Below are 18,176 nucleotides of genomic sequence, written 5' to 3'. Positions count from 1 at the left end.
TCCCATAGGTGGAGCACCACAACTTTTTTCGTGCTCATTTGTATCTTATGTAGATATAAGTGGGTAGTTTTTTTCTCCGTCATATCATCTTTGTATGTTTCAATTTTGAAGAGTAAGAAGATATCACCTTGTTTGGACTTTGGATTGTCACTTGTCTTATTTTCTCCTTGTATTAATTAGATAACCTACACCTGCATTCTTTAAAGTTAAAGTGGTAAGTCTCCTACGCACTCACTTTTTCAATTCATATGGCCTACTCATAAATTCATCTTTATCAAAAAATAAACAAATAATGAGAGAGTTACCCATTAATTCATAATACATAAAACAATATGAGCTCGAGTGAAATCTTCACCTTTGTTTTTTTATGTTTTATATTTGGAGAAACAAATCCTTCTCTCTTTACTTGTACGTGACTTTCCGTCATGGGAGTATAGAGTAGATAAAAAAGAGACAATGCCCTCTTTATTGTGTGTTCTCATATTAGATCGTGGCGTGATGACGTTTTATCCATCAAGAGAAGAAGGGAATATATTACAATATTTCCCATATTTTATCATGACAATTTTTTTTTATATGAAAATATTGTATCTTTATGAATCTTCATGACTTTATTTCTTAATGTTTGTTTGGCTATGCACATACACACACCAAAAGAAAAGAAAAAAAAAAAAAAAAAAACTATATCATTGGCTAGATAAAATATTTTGTGATCCCGTTATTGGTAATAATTGGATTTTTTACATGAATTCTGTCTCATTGTTTTTCCTTTTCGCGTTTAGAGGTTTTTTCTATATTACATTTTATATGTGTGTTTTTTTTTTTTTTTTTCAGTTGGATTGATTTGTTTCAATGTATTATTATTGGGAGGAATAGGCATACTATTCATGTGGGAATTTCAAAGAGGAGAAGAGAGAGATAGACATAACAAGTGCTTAATTACAGTATACAGGTGGTGTGTCTAGCCTTTTCCCATTATTACTTTATATATATATTTAGTTATTGTTATGTATCTCCGTGTGGAAAAATGTTTTTTTCTTTAAAATATAATATGTTGAGGTATTTTCATTTTTATTAAAATGCATATATTTATTAAATGAAATCAGCTGTATAGAAACTCGGTCCACTAAAAAAAAAAAAAAATTGTACAAGGAAAGTGGGTTGTTGATGCTACCAAGCATGAGACATAACAAATTGTACATTTATAAATTCCATCTAAAAATTTGTCTCACACCCAAATATGGTACATAGGAAGCTTCATTAAAGATGCACATCATTTGTTAAGTAGTAGAATTTCCCTTGTTTGGAAATATTTGTTGCATGGTCTTTAGGGAGAGGTTTTCTCCTGAATGTCAGTGTTGGAAAGAATCTGCACATCACACCGATGATGGTCCATAACTGCATATAATAGTATCATTTACATGGGATTTATAAGGTCTAAGATAAGAAAGAAAATAACAAAGATCTTCATGTGAGAGAAAATATTACTTTAGTGTTGTGAGAAAAAAAAATTTCCATGACTTTTTATGAAGGAGAGAATGTTGGCCAGTTACATGGCCCCTGTGCATTGATTTGCAGTATGGTATAATGGTCATTTGCTAACACTATAAGGCCAAGTAAAAGTCCAAGATTAGATCGCAAGTTTGACCTTCTCAACACTCCATCTTATATAATATGCTAAGAGAAATTATAATAGTATGTATTAAGCGTGGTCCATGTTTTGTCCCTTCTCTTAGCATCTCAATGGGCCCTTATGTGCATTACCAGAGGAAGAAAATGCCTTGTTTGGCCCTCATATTTATTGCAAGAATTTTTTGGCTGATTTCTAACTGGTTTTGACCATACCCGGTTCAAAGTATGGACCAAACCTGTGACAGAATTTATCCAACCCGGTTCAGTATGGTTTAAAAGTTTAAACCCCATAGTTTGGTGCTTAGACTGCCACGCCTAACCTAAGTAGTAAGGACTAAAGATACCATTTTACTGGTAAAGGAGGGTTATCAAGTCTTTTCAGCTGCAACATCGTTATGAAACCGAAAGTCGAGGGCGCCAGATAAGAAGGTGCGCATATAATAAAAGACCATCATCGCATCCCTGCGCAAGTTAGGGTTTGTCAGCTGATTAGTCACTAGCCTGCGCTTTTCACCTTTTTTTTGCTGCTTCCGCCATTAATCTATCTTCAGAGGTAATATCTCTCTCTCTCTCTCTCTCTCTCTCTCTCTCTCTCTCCAATCCACCTTTTTTTTTTCGTCAATAAGTAAGATGAATTTTTTGTTTGAGTTTATTATTTTACATTGTTACAGATTCCACAAATGGGAAAATGGATCGGTTCTTGTAATTCTGGTAAGTACTTTTCGACCATTTCACAGACCCATTTGGATTTTGTAATTGTCTGTAATGGAAACTTAAAGCTTTTTGAATGATTCGAAAATGTGGTATTTTTCAGTGATCGTTTTTGTCCCATTCAGACGGTGAACATGACCATTTCTTTGGTTGGGCATCACTATAAGCACTAATAAGTAATGAGAGACATGTTCAGGCCAACTTAGAAAATTGTGATCTTTGTGCATACCTTGAGATTCTGGGTTCAATTCAAACTATTTACACCAATAATTTTCGAACTACGAATTTCTTATTTAGCTATTGGTTATTGCAAATTGTTATACAATAGATATTTTATAAGCAGAGAGAAAGTAGGGAGTTTAGTGAAATGGAAGGGTTGTAATTTTGACAGAAGAAGGAAAAGAAATTATCATATTGCTGCATTCACGTTGTGTGTTGTTGAGTTTTCAAAACCATGCTATCTTGCATTTCATGTTTGTCAGTTTATGGAAAGACCATTAATATCCTTTAGGACCTGAAGGGTTCATAATTGGCTGGCCTATTTGCTTCTGAAATTACAGCATTGTTACTGGAATTAAATATTCAGTTATAAGAGTATGCAAGTAAACTGGTTACGTATTCTTTGCTCCGAAGGTGTTGCAGTTGAATTATTTTATCCCCAGATGCTCCATTAAGCTTGCTTGGTTTCTTATAGTTGATGTGAGATGATAGAAATCAGGAGAGGGGTTACCAGGATGAAAGTTTTTTGAAAACTTAAACTAATTTAAGAAGAAATACAAAATATGAGATGCCTGATACTAGTAATGCAGTACATGGATGCTCCATCTCCCAATCCATGCCATGGCAAAGGTGTCTTTGACAAGTCATTTACTTTCTGAATGTGGTTCATCGTAGGGAGTTGATTCCTCCTTGCGCACTGTTACTGTATCTTATGTCAGCGGAAAATGTTTTAGCTAGGCTATATGGGTTGTGAGATAAAGTGTTGTCAGTAAGGAACTATTATCACCTTTTTTATAACAACACAACAACCCAGCTTTATCCCAACTTAATTGGGTTGGCTACATGGATCATTTTTCTCTAATTAGCTCTATTTAGAGCCATACTTGTTACTTTTAAGCTATGCATGTTTTTTTCTCACCATTTTTCCTAGTGTCATTTTAGGCCTATCCCAGGCTCTTTTAGATCCTTTGACCTGAATCAAATTCTCAGTTCATACTGGTGCACTCAAGGGCATCTGTTACACATGCCAATGCCACCTCAAACGGTTTTCGCAACTTAGCTATCAGGGCTATTCCTATACAACAACATTTTTACTCAGCCTTATCCCAACTTAATGGAGTCGGCTACATGGACCCGTGCAAAAACAAAATAGAAAAAATGAAAGTAAAAGGAAAGAAGCACAACACCAGCAAGTCAGGAGAAACTTAGCTATATGGGGTCGGCTACATGGATCCTTGCCCTCCGAACGGATCTATCTGAGGTTATACTTGGGACAAGACCTAGGCTTTTAGGCCTACCCGTAGCTTTTTTGGCTCCTTCAATCGAAACTAGATCACTTCTCCTTAATGGAACATCCCCAGGCCTTTGTTGAACGAGGTCATACCACCTCAAACTACTTTCTCGGAGCTTGTCATTGATCGGGGCAACTCCCAAATCATCTCTAATTCGTTTATTCCTTCTATCCTTCATTGTTTTTCCTCACATCCATCTTAACATCTTCATATTTGCCACACATAGCTTATCTATATCACTATATGACACTTCTTAATTGCCCAACATTTTTCCCTCTATATCATAGACGATCGTACAACAGTCCTATAAAATTTTCCTTTAAACTATGAAGGAATACTTTGGTCACACAACACTCCTGTCGCACCTTTCCACTTCGTCCATCCCCTTCAATTCTATGTGAAACATCGTCCTTTGTCATCTTCTTTATATAGTTGACCCTAGATATCAAAAGTAGTCACTTTGCGGTATCCCTATCTCTTGAATTTTCACCATATTGTTATCCATCATATTGTGACTAAAGTTACACATCATATACTCTGTCTTCGATCTATAATCTTAAAACATCTTGTTTCAAGGTTGATCTCTATAGCTCCAACTTAGCGTTAATCCCTGCTTTTGTCTCATCTACTAAAACGATATCATCGGAAAAGTGCATACACCACGGGACGGAGTCTTGAATGCTCTTGATTAAATCATCCATGATAAGCTCAAATAAATGTGGACTTAAGGCTGATCTCTGATGTAACCCACTCGTAATTGGGAATACATTGTCTTGATCTCTCATAGATCTCACACTAGTCACCATGCCCTCATACATATCTTTAATTATATCCACATATTTACTTGACAACCTTCTCTTCACAAGAACATGCCAGATTAATTCTCTTGGGACTCTGTCGTAGGCTTTTTCTTGGTCAATAAATACCATATTGAGATCCTTCTTACAGGCTCTATATCTTGTCATGAGCCTCCTCAATAGGTAAATAGCTTCTGTCCTGGATCTATCTAGCATAAAACCAAATTGGTTCTCCGAGATATGAGTATCTCTTCTTAGACGGGCTTTAATAACCTTATCCCATACATAGTATGACTTATTAGTTTTATGCATCTGTAGTTATTGCAATTCCTCTCATTTTAGATAAGATAGCTTTTTCCCTTATTTTGTGTTTAGATTAATATAGAGGTCCTCAAATCCTTATATTTCTTCGCCCTAGCTATTCCCACAATCTTCTTAGCTTCGTTCTGGTAGCAATGTACTACTTCTTATCTGGCAGCATTATACCTTATATCGGGGCTATTCCTATATTTGCTTCAATTTGTTCATTCTTTATTTTACCTTTTCTAGTTTTACCACTCATCCATCTCAACTTCCTCATTTCAACTTCACTAAGTCTTTATTTTTTTTTGGGTAAAACTTCACGAAGTTTTTTTTTTATATGTTGTTTCTTCACTGCCCTACATTCAGCTCCATCCATCATTGGGGGCTGTGTAACTGTCCTAGAAAATTTTACTTTGAGTTTTAAATGAATACGTAAGCCACACAACACTCCCGATGGACCCTCTACTTCACCCACCTTACTCAAATTCTTTGTGCAACGTCATCATTTATTTATACTTCTTTATTTATTATTAAACCTAAGTAACTAAACTTTTCACTTTCTTGTGTCTCTATCATGAATTCTCACCACCCTGCTTTCAATCCTATTGTTACTAAAGTTGCACGTCATATACTTTGGCTTTGTTTTACTCATCTTAAAACCTTTTAATTCCATGGTTGATCTCCATAAATTCCAATTTTCATTTATCCCTGCTTATGGGTTAGAGTTTCTTGCAGATATATCCGTAAGAAACATATTCAAATAGATACAAATCACACTTTGAGTTGCCCAAATTTGCACTACCCATTGATGATGAGATCAAGGATGTTGTAGAGGACAAATAAACTATCACTTGCAAGGGAGGTGGTTACCATTCCTTTCTTGTCAAGTGGAAAGGCAATCTGACCACAAGTGGATACATGCCAATGATTTCCAGAGGTTCAACCTGTATTTGTACGAGCGTTACATGTCCATTATGTATTTTTCAGGGACAAATGGTTTCAAGCCAGGGAAAGTTGATGCAGATCAAAGATACTCCTGGAAGTACCAACGCAGGAGGAACCAGGCCAAGTCTAAAAACAGGTCTTCAGTTCCACTTTGAACCTGTCCTGGTTCAACTGAACCAAGTTCTGGTTCAGGCCAAGCCTTGCGGCTTGGTTGTTAACTAGTTCACTCAAAACCAGATCTTGGGGCATTGAACTAGGACTTTATTTCAGTATTTTATTTTTAGTAAGTGTCCTGTAAAGGCTGGAATGTTCCTTATAAATTCCAGGCTTGTTATAAGTCTGTTTAGATAGAGTTGTACTCTGTCGTGGACACTCCTATTCCAGCTTGCACAAGAGGGGTGTTTCCTATTGGCTGCTGGATATCCTGAGGGCAGTATGATAGAACCTATTCAGTTTCTCTATAATCCTCTGCCACAATTTATGAGTTGAATGAAATTGGCTTTGCCTCCATTGTTTTGTGCAATTCAGAATAGCTTGCTGTGAGATGCAGTGACACCTGTCGTCAGATGCTAAGATAAGGCCAGTGGGATTCCAGTCTAAGACCAAGTGAGAAGGTTGATTCATACTTTCTATTTTCCAGCTTCTTCTTCTTATTATCATCCATCCAACCAGGTCAGTATCTATGGATTTCTATTCCTTCCTGTGCATATCTTATTTGGTTAATCTGGTTGTTTGATTTGAACTTCTGATTAGTTCTGCATTCTCTTGAAACATATCTGAAATTCTGCTACTGTTTTGATCTTAAAAATATTCGATCTTTTGCTGTTTTCTGAGAACCCTTCTTCAACTAGGATTTTCTGATATCTTGAGTTCTGAAAATGATTTTCACAATGTGTCTTCAAATCAGTCCATCAGTTTCTGGTCTTAAACTATAGCTGTTTTCAAGTTCTGATTTCAGTAATCTGCTCTGCTGCTTTAACTGAGTTTCTACAACAACAACAACGACTACAACTCAACCCTATCCCAACTAAAGGGGGTCAGCTACATGGATCCTTTTTCTCCAATCAGCTCTATTCAGAGCCATTCTTGTTACTAGTCTTAAGCTGTGCATATCTTGTTCAGAGCCATTCTTGTTAGTATTCTTGTTACTAGTCTTAAGGTATATGCAGCATACTAAATAATATTAGAAAAGAGGGGAAATAAAAAGTAACACTTGAGAGCCTTGGTCGCGCTTAGGCACCCCTCACTGCCTTGGGTCACCTTGGTGCCTTGACAACTTTGGTCTGTACTCTTTTTGACCTAGTTTTATTATATCTTGGACATAATTTTCTGATGCTGCTATTTTTTCATTTTTTTATCCCAGTGGAAGCAAGTGCTATATTATATGCTTTGTATTCTTGTTGATATTTTTGTTTTATTTATTTTCTCCAGCAGCAGTTCACTTTTTTCTTCAAACACAACTATGCCGCTTAGTATAATTAAAGAATGGAATCTGTAGAAGTAAAAACCTTAGTTATGAATTTAATTTAATATGGCAAAATAACTCAGTGTAAAATCATGAAGCAGCTCAGTGAAATGGTACTGCAGAACTTACATGGAGTGCTTCTTAGAAATACATGAAGTACAAACGAAACTGGACAAGTATGCTTCTGGTATTTTAAGGAACTGTAGATTCTGCAAAACTTAATGTACGCAGAGGGCGGACCTCCACTCAATGATAAGGTTGCTCCATTGTGACCTTGTGGTTGCGGGTTCGAATCAGGAAAGAGCCTCTTTATGAAGCGGGGGTAAGGCTGTGTCCACTATGGCCCTCTCCAGACCTCATAGTGGCATGAGGCTTGTGTACTTGGTACGCCCTTTTTTTTTAACAGATTCTGTTCACAACACAAATTTTGGTTTAATTATCCTCTAGGGGTTTGGTCTTGCTCTGATTTACAGCAGTAGACTATTTACTATTTACCATTAATGTAGTTACCAGTTTTCATCAGCTGTCTGTTGTAAAAATGATTTGATTTGCTTTCAGAATGGTTCATCCAGAGAAGAGATAATGAAGGAACAATTTGACCATTTTCCTTAAGATGACACTTGAGAGCAGTTGTGCATTTAATAAACTTCCTGATCCCTGAAGCTAAGTGCTATATTTTTACTGCTGTTAGCTGACAGTTAGACTTCTCATCCTGTTATGAAGTTAATTAACCATATTTGAAATCCATCATGTACCTGGTGGTAGGCGATCACCGTTAATTGTACATGTAATATGGTCATGATGTTCAATCATGCTTCTTTAGTCACCTTTCTTTTTCTCTTCAAATGAATAATGATTTTGTTGGAGGAGATATTTATGCACTTAACATTGGCCTTCTTTGGTTAAAAGGATGAACCCAACAACACCCCCCCCCCAAAAAAAGGAAAAAAGAAAAAGAAAAAGAAAAAAGGGTCCACAAAAAGTGTGCAACAGTTGTCATCAGTAATTTAGATTGGGAGCCTCGTGCACTAGGTTGCTCTTTTATTGATGTCCATACAAAATGTTTCAGTAAGAAACTAACCATGAATTGCTGCTTTCTTTCCTAGCTTGGCTGGCAATTGGGTTCATGTCTTGCCAACATGGCCCTTTAATTGGAATGAAAATGACTTCTGTTTCTCTTGGTTATTTGATATTTTTCTTTTTCCTGTTATACAGGATTGAGTTTTTTAGTTGATCTAATTATTGAAATATGGGACACAGGGTCTTATATCTTACCCCAAATTTGATATAAGGAAAAGAAGCAATGTCTGAAGAGGAAAGGCAACTGATAGAGGCTTATGATGATCATTCAGAACAGAGATCCTTGTCATTGGATGATACAAGCAGCACTGAGGAATCACCAGGAGAAACCAGGCTGTTACTAGAAAATCCCAATGATGCAATTCCATACATTGGCCAACGATTTGGAAGTCATGATGCTGCATATGAGTTCTATACCGAGTTTGCAAAGCGTTGTGGTTTCTCAATCCGTCGCCATCGAACAGAGGGAAAAGATGGGGTTGGCAAGGGACTTGCAAGACGATATTTTGTCTGCCATCGGGCTGGCAACACGCCAGTGAAGGCTTCAAATGAGAGTAAACCCCAAAGAAACCGTAAGTCATCAAGATGTGGGTGCCAAGCTTATTTGCGGATCAGCAAGAGCATGGACTTGGGGGTCCCTGAATGGCGTGTCACAGGATTCTCAAATCACCACAATCATGAGCTCTTGGAGCCCAACCAAGTCCGTTTCTTGCCTGCATACCGTACCATATCAGAGGCTGACAAGGACCGCATATTTATGTTTGCCAAAACTGGCATCTCTGTGCAGCAAATGATGAGGCTTATGGAGCTTGAGAAGTGTGTGGAGCCTGGGTACTTGCCATTCACTGAGAAGGATGTTAGGAATCTACTTCAGTCATTCAGAAAAGTCAATCAGGAAGATGGAAGCATTGACCTCTTAAGAATGTGCAAAAACATCAAGGACAAGGACCCCAACTTCAGATATGAATATACCATTGATGCAAACAACAGGTTAGAGAACATTGCTTGGTCCTATGCTTCATCCATCCAGTCATATGATATCTTTGGTGATGCGGTGGTGTTCGATACAACGCATCGCTTGACTGCCTTTGACATGCCACTTGGGATCTGGGTTGGCATGAATAACTATGGCATGCCTTGCTTCTTCGGCTGTGGGCTCCTGCGAGAGGAAAATATGCGATCCTTCTCATGGGCATTGAAGGTAAAAGACTCAAGAATATATACCCTGGCTGAGGTTCATCATCCTCAATAGAAGCAAACAAGCCACATTGAAGGTTGGTTCACTGACTCAATGATCTAGACTGTACCAGTTGGTCAACCTTGATGGGGCATGGCTTAATCTAGAGTTAGAAATTCTAGAGGATTATACAATTGGATTGCTGCCTCTGATTTACAAACTTCTTGATCTGGACCATTCAATTGGTTGGTTACCTTATTATTGGGGCTTCACCAAATCACAATAATTATTTCATTTTTTAGGGTTAGACTCAACTGGATGATGATTCAATTTATGTATTTTAGTGTCAAATAGATCCATAAAATCATCAAATCGACTATGATTTGAGTCCTTTCTTTATTCTTCCTTCAAAAAAAAAAAAAAAAAAAAAAACCTTTTTTACTCAATACTCAAGTTGGATAATTCTGCTGGGAAGCATAATGTAGGCAGTGTGGGGGATGCCAAGTTTGATGGCCTAGAATTAAGTAGCAAGTCTAATTTTGGGCCATGCACCTATTAAGGGAGGGGCCAACTGATCGGTGTGGTTTATTGATATGGCTTGTTGAACTTATCTATTATATATGTGTTAAAAGAAGCTCATTAACTCTCTCCCCCCCCCCCCCCCCTTTTAGTTTCCTTTTTTTTTTGGCCTGACTCTATAATAGTAATGTATGTTGGCTTTATGAATATGATAGGCATTTTTAGGGTTCATGAATGGGAAGGCTCCACAAACGATCCTGACCGACCAAAATATGTGTCTCAAAGAAGTGATAGCGATTGAAATGCCAAGTACTAAACATGCACTTTGCATTTGGCTTATTGTGGCAAAGTTTCCATCTTGGTTCAATGCTGTTCTCGGAGAAAGATATAATGAATGGAAGAATGAGTTCTATCGGCTTTATAATCTGGAGACGATAGAGGAATTTGAATTGGGGTGGAGAGACATGGTCAATTCATTCGGGTTACACACCAATAGGCACATTTCTAATTTATTTGCTTTACGAACACTTTGGGCACTACCCTACTTGAGAAGCCATTTCTTTGCAGGAATGACTGCAGCCAACCAGTCGAAATCTATCAATGCCTTTATCCAACGGTTCTTAAGCGCACAAACTCGGCTAGCACACTTTGTGGAACAAGTATGTGATCTCTCTCTCTCTCTCTCTCTCTCTCTCTGTGTATCTGCTTGTCTGTCTTGTCTGTGTGTGTGTGTATCTCAAAGCACTACAAGATAAACCACTCTCCCTTCCCCTCCGTTCGGCCAAAACCTCCCACCACTCAAAGAGGGGTGGGGGGGGGGGGGGGGGAAACGTTGTGACAGATTCCTTTGATTTAGTCGACCAAACTAACCAGAGATACCTTGGGATCATTCCAAACTTAGATTGTAGTTTTTGAGGCATATGTGAATTGGCCCCCGAATCCTACTCCCAAGACAAGAACTGTGTTTTCCTAGACCTTTTTTGGTTCATGACCTGATCACAGGTTTAGAAGTTAACATGAGGTCACAGGTTTAGAAGTTAACATGAGGTCAACTGATGTAACCATAGAATACCCCAAGTAAAAAAAATCTGTACTTCCAACTACACGAGGGGTTGATGTTTTAGTCAAATTCTATGTTGGTTGTTCCCTCTTGACAGTACACAACAAAACAAGTATATAAAGCCACATTCCCTCCCCTCTTTAGTAGTGGCTACATCCACACTTTCCTCCTTGATAGTACAAAAATTGTTCCCCACCCCCAAAGAGAAGAATGAGAAAAGCCCTCATTCTTAGAGTTCGACTCAAATTTTAAAACTTGGAATTGGGTACAGGATTGGTCTCCATCTCTTTTGATTTGATTCTGACTTGAACCATCCTGGGATTGGCCATACTAGGTCAGAATTGACTGGAGAGCTCGTCTCTCCCCCTCCCCAAAGCCCACTCCTTTTTCCTGCTTGGGTACAAGCCTTCCAAGTAAATGTAAAAAATCTGGTTACAAAACCTACATAAAATGGGGAAACCAAGCTTTGCTCTTCGACTGACTTTTTTCTGTTGCCTTTTTCGGGTTAAAAAAGGTGGCCGTCGCCGTTGACTTCAAAGATCAAGCAGGTGAACAACAAACAATGCAGCAGAATCTTCAGAACATTTGCCTGAAAACAGGAGCCCCCATGGAATCACATGCAGCTGCAGTACTTACACCATATGCTTTCTGTAAGCTCCAGGAACAACTTGTCTTGGCTGCACACTATGCTTCCTTTCAAATGGATGATGGTTGTTTCCTTGTGAGACACCACACAAAGTTGGAGGGAGGACGCAAAATAATTTGGGTTCCACGGGAAGGCATTATTACTTGTAGCTGCCATCAGTTTGAGTTCTCAGGGATTCTATGCCGGCATGCCCTTCGGGTCCTCTCAACTGGAAACTGTTTCCAGATCCCAGAGCAGTATTTACGACTTCGGTGGCGTCGGATTAACACATCACCTACAAAACTTCTCCAGATTACTCCAAGTGATCATGCAGAACGCGTTCAGGCCTTGCAGTCTATGGTATCAACTCTTGTTACAGAATCTACCAAGACAAAGGAACGGTTGGATCTTGCAACTGAGGAAGTTTCCATCCTTCTGTCTCGCATAAAGGAGCAGCCGGTTTTGACACAAGGGTTAAGAGCCAGTTTATTGTAAATGGTGGTAGCTAGGGAGGGAGCTGATCAAGGATCTAGTCATTGTTGGATAACATTTTATTCATTTTATATGCAATCATAATTACACATTTAACTTAATCCATGTGTCTATCTATATGTACATAAACATTTATGTGAAAGGTTTAGTACTTGAGTATCAAAAGTGACAGGGATTCTACCCCACCAAAAAAAAAATGTGACAGGGATTTTCTTACCAAAAAAAAAAAAGGGGGGGGGATTTTGGATTGCATTATCATAGGCATTTTACATGCAATGTGGTGCTTTTGTTTAAACAATTAGCTCGCCTAGTTATGCAGAAAGGGTAAAACTAACACACCTGTTCAGCTATATTTCTCTCACATATTGCCCTTCTTTATGCATGGATGTATTTAACATAATGGATCTGATGGGTCTAAGACATAGTTCAAAAACTCACCGCAAAATTCAAGATTAAAGTAAAAATCAGTTCCATCCTGTAGTTCATTCTAACCAAATCAACATTAGTACTCCACTGAAAAGCTAAATCAAGTTTTGATAACTACGGATTACAAATTTGCAAACAGTTGGACATTCATGGTTAAGTTTACAATCCACATTAAATATGCAACTGTCTCTCAAACCCATCAATAGTAGTTGTTCCATATGTAACTTCACCCCAAGTTCTTATTTTGATAACAAAGATATAACTCAATATCAAGTTCTTAATTTGAGAACAAAGACATGTTTAGAAATCCTAAAAGGTACACACTCAAATGCATTCTAACCCTTTTTAGATGTTCACTTGTCAAGGTTTTAAACAGGATTTTGTGTTGTGTTTTGCTAAGATGTGAACAAGATTGCGTCTCAACAGAAAAGTGCACTCTAGGATTAACCAGATTCAGCTAAACATTCTCAGAAGATTCAGTAAAGAAGATTGATAATCTCAAAAATCCTAGGAGCTCATCAATGACTTTTAGAAGAAAAAAAAGGAAATAAAAAGAACAGAAACGAAAAGGAAAGAAAGGGAAGTCCTGGAGGCAGGGAAGTTTGATCAGATTTATAGCTGGAAAGCGACCAGGTTACTCAACATAACCCTCATAAGCTGTCAGCTTTGTATCAGTTGCAGGGGCCCATAAATGTATTCAATTTGCTGCTTATCAAAAGATCTGACTTTCATAAGCTGCACTTGCTTATAAACAAGCTCCTTTGATCTAATAATAAAAGGATAAATTTCACTGAAACTGATAGAAGGACCAGGGGAAAAAAACTGTCTTTTGAACAGAACCATTAAATTGTAGTTTGATCTATTTTCATGAACCAGTCAATAATAAAAAGGGCAATCTTTTCTCCTCAAAGAAGAAGATACATAAACAAGAGGAAGATGAAAATTATGATATTGCTTTATGATATTGCTTTCTTTTCTCCTGCTTTATCATACAGCTGCTGAAGCAAATCTACAAATGAAACCAAAATTTATCAGGCTTGATTCTTGGAACAACCATTAATCATATCTTTAAAACCTAGAGAACATGTAAGATCAAGATCCATGTTCATTCAATTCAAACCATAACTCATTTTTTGCAATAAGAACAACTATGAACCATCATCATCAAAGGAGAAGAAAAGATTACAAAAGAAGAGAGAAATTCTTGTTCATCTTTCCTCAAGAATCCGACACAAGTTTAGGGCAATCCACCCCGTTACCGCACTGAGGGCACTCTTCAAAATTGTACAGGGGGAAGGAAGCCGATATGGGTCCAACATAGAAATACAAATTTCCATCTCCTACGGTCACCTCATTGATGCCCAACCATAAGAACAAGATCTTCACGCTCACACCTTTCAATTCACTCAAATAACCAAACCCAACTCGCCCTGAGATCTTCCTGCTGTAATGCAGAGTATACCCTCCTTGAACATTAAACCTGCAGTCTCGACCCAGATAAACTTCGAATCTGTTATCTTCATGAAGCACATATCCAGTAGCTCCTTCTGGGAGAATCCCTTTTGGGAAATTGAATTTCTCAAGCATTTCATATACCGTTGATTCTGTCTTATACTTCAACTCTGAAACTTGGGTTTCATTGTGTTGGGTTTGTGCAGAGATCACAGATAACCAAGCTATGAGGCAAAACCCTATAAGAGATTCAAGGAAAGACATGGTTTGGAGATGGGTTTTTTGTTTTGAGCAGATTGAGATGGTGGGTTTAATCGAAAAACAAGCGTGGAATCTAGTTTGAATCAGGACTTTAGGGGCTTATCGTCTTCAAAGGTTGACTAATAGTTGGTTAATGTTTGTCCACAGTTTCCACTCTATAAACAAATTCTGCAGAAGATTCTCTGATTCTGTCTCTCAAAACTTTACTGGAAAAGAAAAAAAATTAAAAACAAAATTAAATAACAAAAATTCCATACATAAATTGGTTAGGTTGAATGGTTGTTAACTTGTTATCATCATTTTGAGTGAGTTATGATTCAGGGCAACTAGCATATGGGGTAATCTGAAGTGACTACTGATATAAACCCACCTACATCACTCTCATAGAGATGCAATGGTTGGATGGGAATCCTACTCTTATGATAGATTTTGTAGTAAAAAGAGATACCAAATCAGTGACAAAAGTAAAAATATGTGATCATTAGAATTCAACATTTCCTTTTCAATGTTTCAGTGGAGGACACAGGTTTAGTTACTTTCCCAAGGAAGGAACTATATCTATATTGCCCTGATCAGTTGTATCTGTTTGTTTTTCTAGTCTTTTTTTTTTTTTCTAGTTGTACTAATGGGCATCTGTCTGTTCATGTCTGTTGGCTTCTCTTTTCTGTAGGTTGATGTACAATTTGTCATGTATATGTTCATATCTTGTTATTTTCCTTCATTACCCTCTATTTCAATTTTGTTTGTGGGGACATGATTAATGAATCTATTTTAAGTTAGGGATAATATTGTCTGTGTGGACTCTCTCACAATCTGTCTCTTATTCCATGTGAAATGAATTATATATTAGTAGTTGAAAAAGACAGACTGTGTGGAATGCTGGTGGAGACTGTACTCCCCAACAAAGGACAATCTCCCAATAAGTTATTAGAAGTCACCGTGTGATGGCAATGTGCTATGTCCATTGTTGTCATAAAAGGGATGATTAAACTATTAGGTATTTTAAATATTTTGATAATTGAGGAATCTTTTGAATAGATCACATGTCAAATTAATTTGGTATCTATTTTAATCATATGGTTCATCATGTATATATAGCTTTTCTCAGATCCTTCATTTTTAAGTATCTATTGTCAAACTCTCTTTGCAAAAAACGATTTTTTTTAATAAATATTTTGGAAGTATTTTCTTGATAGTTGATAATGTTAAATCAATTATATCAACCAATAATAGATAATGATAAATTTGAAGGTCAACACTATCATGCAGAATAAAGAGCTAGAAATTGGGCACCTCACCTCTATGAGTAGTTTTTTTCTGTTGGTAAACTCCTCTATAAATAGTAATGAGTATGATATAATATATTCATAGTTTTTATCAATGGGTTTAGCAGGTTTACCTTGAAAACCCTAAACCGAGCCCGTTACAAGTCAGCTGTCTTCTTAACAAAAAGAAAAGTCAACTGTCTATTTTTTTTTAAAATGAAATCTACATTCATTGTTTAAAAAAGCGGAATAGAATTGGTCAAATTAGCTGATTCGGATTAAAATTGATCATGATTGATCTTGATTTTGAAAATTCTAATCCAACGAATTATAGGGTTTTCTCACCCAATCATTGAGTTTCTAAATCAAAAGGACTGACTCTAGGGTTTTTGAGATCAACATTGGCTGATTCCAATCCAATGGCATTGGCCAATCTGATTCCTGGTTCCGATTTCATAATCTATCATTTTTCTGGGGGGGTAAAACCCTATCTGTAGCATGTCTTGTTTGCCTAAACTTAATCTGATTAAATTCATATCCACTTATTGAGTCATGTTGAATATTGCCATCTCAGTTACATGAATCTTCCACATTTATCAATTTATCTGTGATTGATAAGAACTAGAAGAAAATATCTCCCACCCAAAATGCAAGAGTGAAACATTGTGGCACTTTGATACAACAAACTTAGGAAAAAACTACCCTGGTGTCCCCACTTAATAAGACAATTCACAAAACCTCCAATTTTGAAAACAATTGACTAAAAATTTAAAGAGAATAATAAAACAGTCCATCTCCAATTTCCTTTCCTAATTTTTGTTCTTTCCATTTGAGGTTCTTCCTTTGCTCATTAGAATTCAGACTTTGTAACCAGCATCTGCACATATGAATATCAGTTTAATGATTTGTGAAGGTTTTGAAATTGAAAAGTTGATAATTAAGAACAGTAAAAATAATAATTAAAAAGGGATATGTAGGTGATAATTTTGGCTCTCTTGAGAGTCATAATTAAGGTTTTCTGAAAAAGGGAAACCAGTCAATTATTTGTTACAATTAGGGAGACTGCTGTAAGTTTACCTTAAAATTAATATAAATTTTCGTAATTTTTTTTTAACATAAATCACTCTTGAACATATGCTCTCTCATATCATATCCGAAATGTAAATAAATAATAGGGTAAATTAAAATTGGGGTGCCTAAAGTTTAGACAAACTTTGTTTGAGGTACCTCATATTTGATTTATTGTATCTGAAGTACCTTTTGTCTTATAAATGTTATGTTTTAGATACTTCATGGACCTCTTAATAGCCTTAAAGAGTTTAAAAATTTTCTAACCCCAATTCCTTCTTAAAATTTTGCATTACTACGCTGTCTTAAGCCATATAATAAGTTTTTTTTCAAGAGTGGATTGGTGGACACCTTGGGTCACAGTTCAAAGAATTGATGACATGAAGTGGCATGGACCAACCTCAATCTCAGTTAACCCCGATTTTAAAATCCATTTGGGATTGGTCATGAATGTAGTTAGATATTTCTCTGTAATCATTTTCCACTTAATTCAATCAGTAAAATATGAAAAAAAAATAAAAAAAATCAATGATATCCACGAAGTAGTGCAGCTAGTTCTAGAAGACTTTGAAAGTAATTCCTTTTTAAATATTTGCTTCTTCTTAATTTTAATTTCTAGGGTTTTAGCTCATTCCGATCAATTTCAATTTTTGATGGAGGCCAATGCCATGCCTGAATCTATGTTTTTAGACATTTTTCTTAGGGCCTCGACAATTGACAGTTGAATTCCCATTAAAAAAAATCTGTTGACTATCAAATTGTTAATAAGGGAAGATGTCTACTGAGTGTCAGGATAGGATGAAACCTCCCATCCAGACCAATGGAAGCAGGAGAGAAAATGTCTCACAATACGTATTATCAAGAGGCGTTACATGTCAAAGAGGAGAGAAAGTTTCATGTAAAACAAAAAAGGTGTGAGAAGATGCATGATACTAGGAGCATGATCATCATTTTCCCTAATAAGAGTTTACTCTACACCCTCGTAGCCACAGCTTGACAGTTCTTGAGTTAGAAAAAAAGGCAAAAGTTTTTCTTCACCACTAGTAATGTGACATTCGATAACACAAAAATCCTCTATGGGGAAGTAGTGAATGGTGGTAAAAATCTAACGGTTGAGGTGCATGTAAAGGTCCTCTCAACCGTTAGATTCTTAGTCACTCATCGTTCACCACAGAGGATTTAAATCCCATATGATAAAAGATTCTTAGTTCAAACTAACACTCTTTATTGACTAAGTCAAAACTACGCTCTTATATGACAATCTGATGGTATTAATGCCCATGATGAAGTCAGTCCACTTTACCATCCGCCAAAAAGAAATCACTCCCTATAAGAGCTTTCATCGAATCAGACGCCGACATCTTGAAAGTTACACACTGCATGTGAG

At 36.8% G+C, this 18,176-nt stretch overlaps 2 protein-coding genes across 9 annotated transcripts; one reads left to right on the top strand and one right to left on the bottom strand.

Moving 5' to 3' along the window:
• The first annotated feature begins 2,040 nt into the window (after positions 1-2,040).
• Positions 2,041-12,482, top strand: LOC122073887 (protein FAR1-RELATED SEQUENCE 11-like). Of its 8 annotated transcripts, XM_042638571.1 has the most exons (8): positions 2,041-2,185; positions 2,304-2,343; positions 5,942-6,035; positions 6,428-6,571; positions 7,466-7,748; positions 8,625-9,645; positions 10,356-10,799; positions 11,715-12,482. In XM_042638571.1, the coding sequence occupies exons 6-8, from the start codon at positions 8,668-8,670 to the stop codon at positions 12,318-12,320; spliced, it is 2,028 nt and encodes a 675-aa protein (XP_042494505.1). In that variant the 5' UTR covers positions 2,041-2,185; positions 2,304-2,343; positions 5,942-6,035; positions 6,428-6,571; positions 7,466-7,748; positions 8,625-8,667; the 3' UTR covers positions 12,321-12,482. The 8 variants fall into 8 exon arrangements, with proteins under 8 accessions (XP_042494505.1, XP_042494508.1, XP_042494509.1 ...); XM_042638574.1 differs by lacking the exon at positions 7,466-7,748; XM_042638572.1 differs by lacking the exon at positions 2,041-2,185 and having other exon boundaries at positions 2,209-2,343.
• Positions 12,483-13,961: 1,479 nt separating this feature from the next.
• Positions 13,962-14,459, bottom strand: LOC122074358. The gene has a single exon (XM_042639182.1). It carries the CDS (start codon positions 14,457-14,459, stop codon positions 13,962-13,964), a length of 498 nt encoding a protein of 165 aa, XP_042495116.1.
• Between the last annotated feature and the right edge of the window lie 3,717 nt (positions 14,460-18,176).

The sequence above is a fragment of the Macadamia integrifolia genome, chromosome 3 (genome assembly GCF_013358625.1).
Source record: "Macadamia integrifolia cultivar HAES 741 chromosome 3, SCU_Mint_v3, whole genome shotgun sequence".
In the NCBI taxonomy this organism is placed as follows: Eukaryota; Viridiplantae; Streptophyta; class Magnoliopsida; order Proteales; family Proteaceae; genus Macadamia; species Macadamia integrifolia.
The sequence above is the reverse complement of the archived record's forward strand: the minus strand, read 5'-3'. Positions and strand labels throughout refer to the sequence as shown.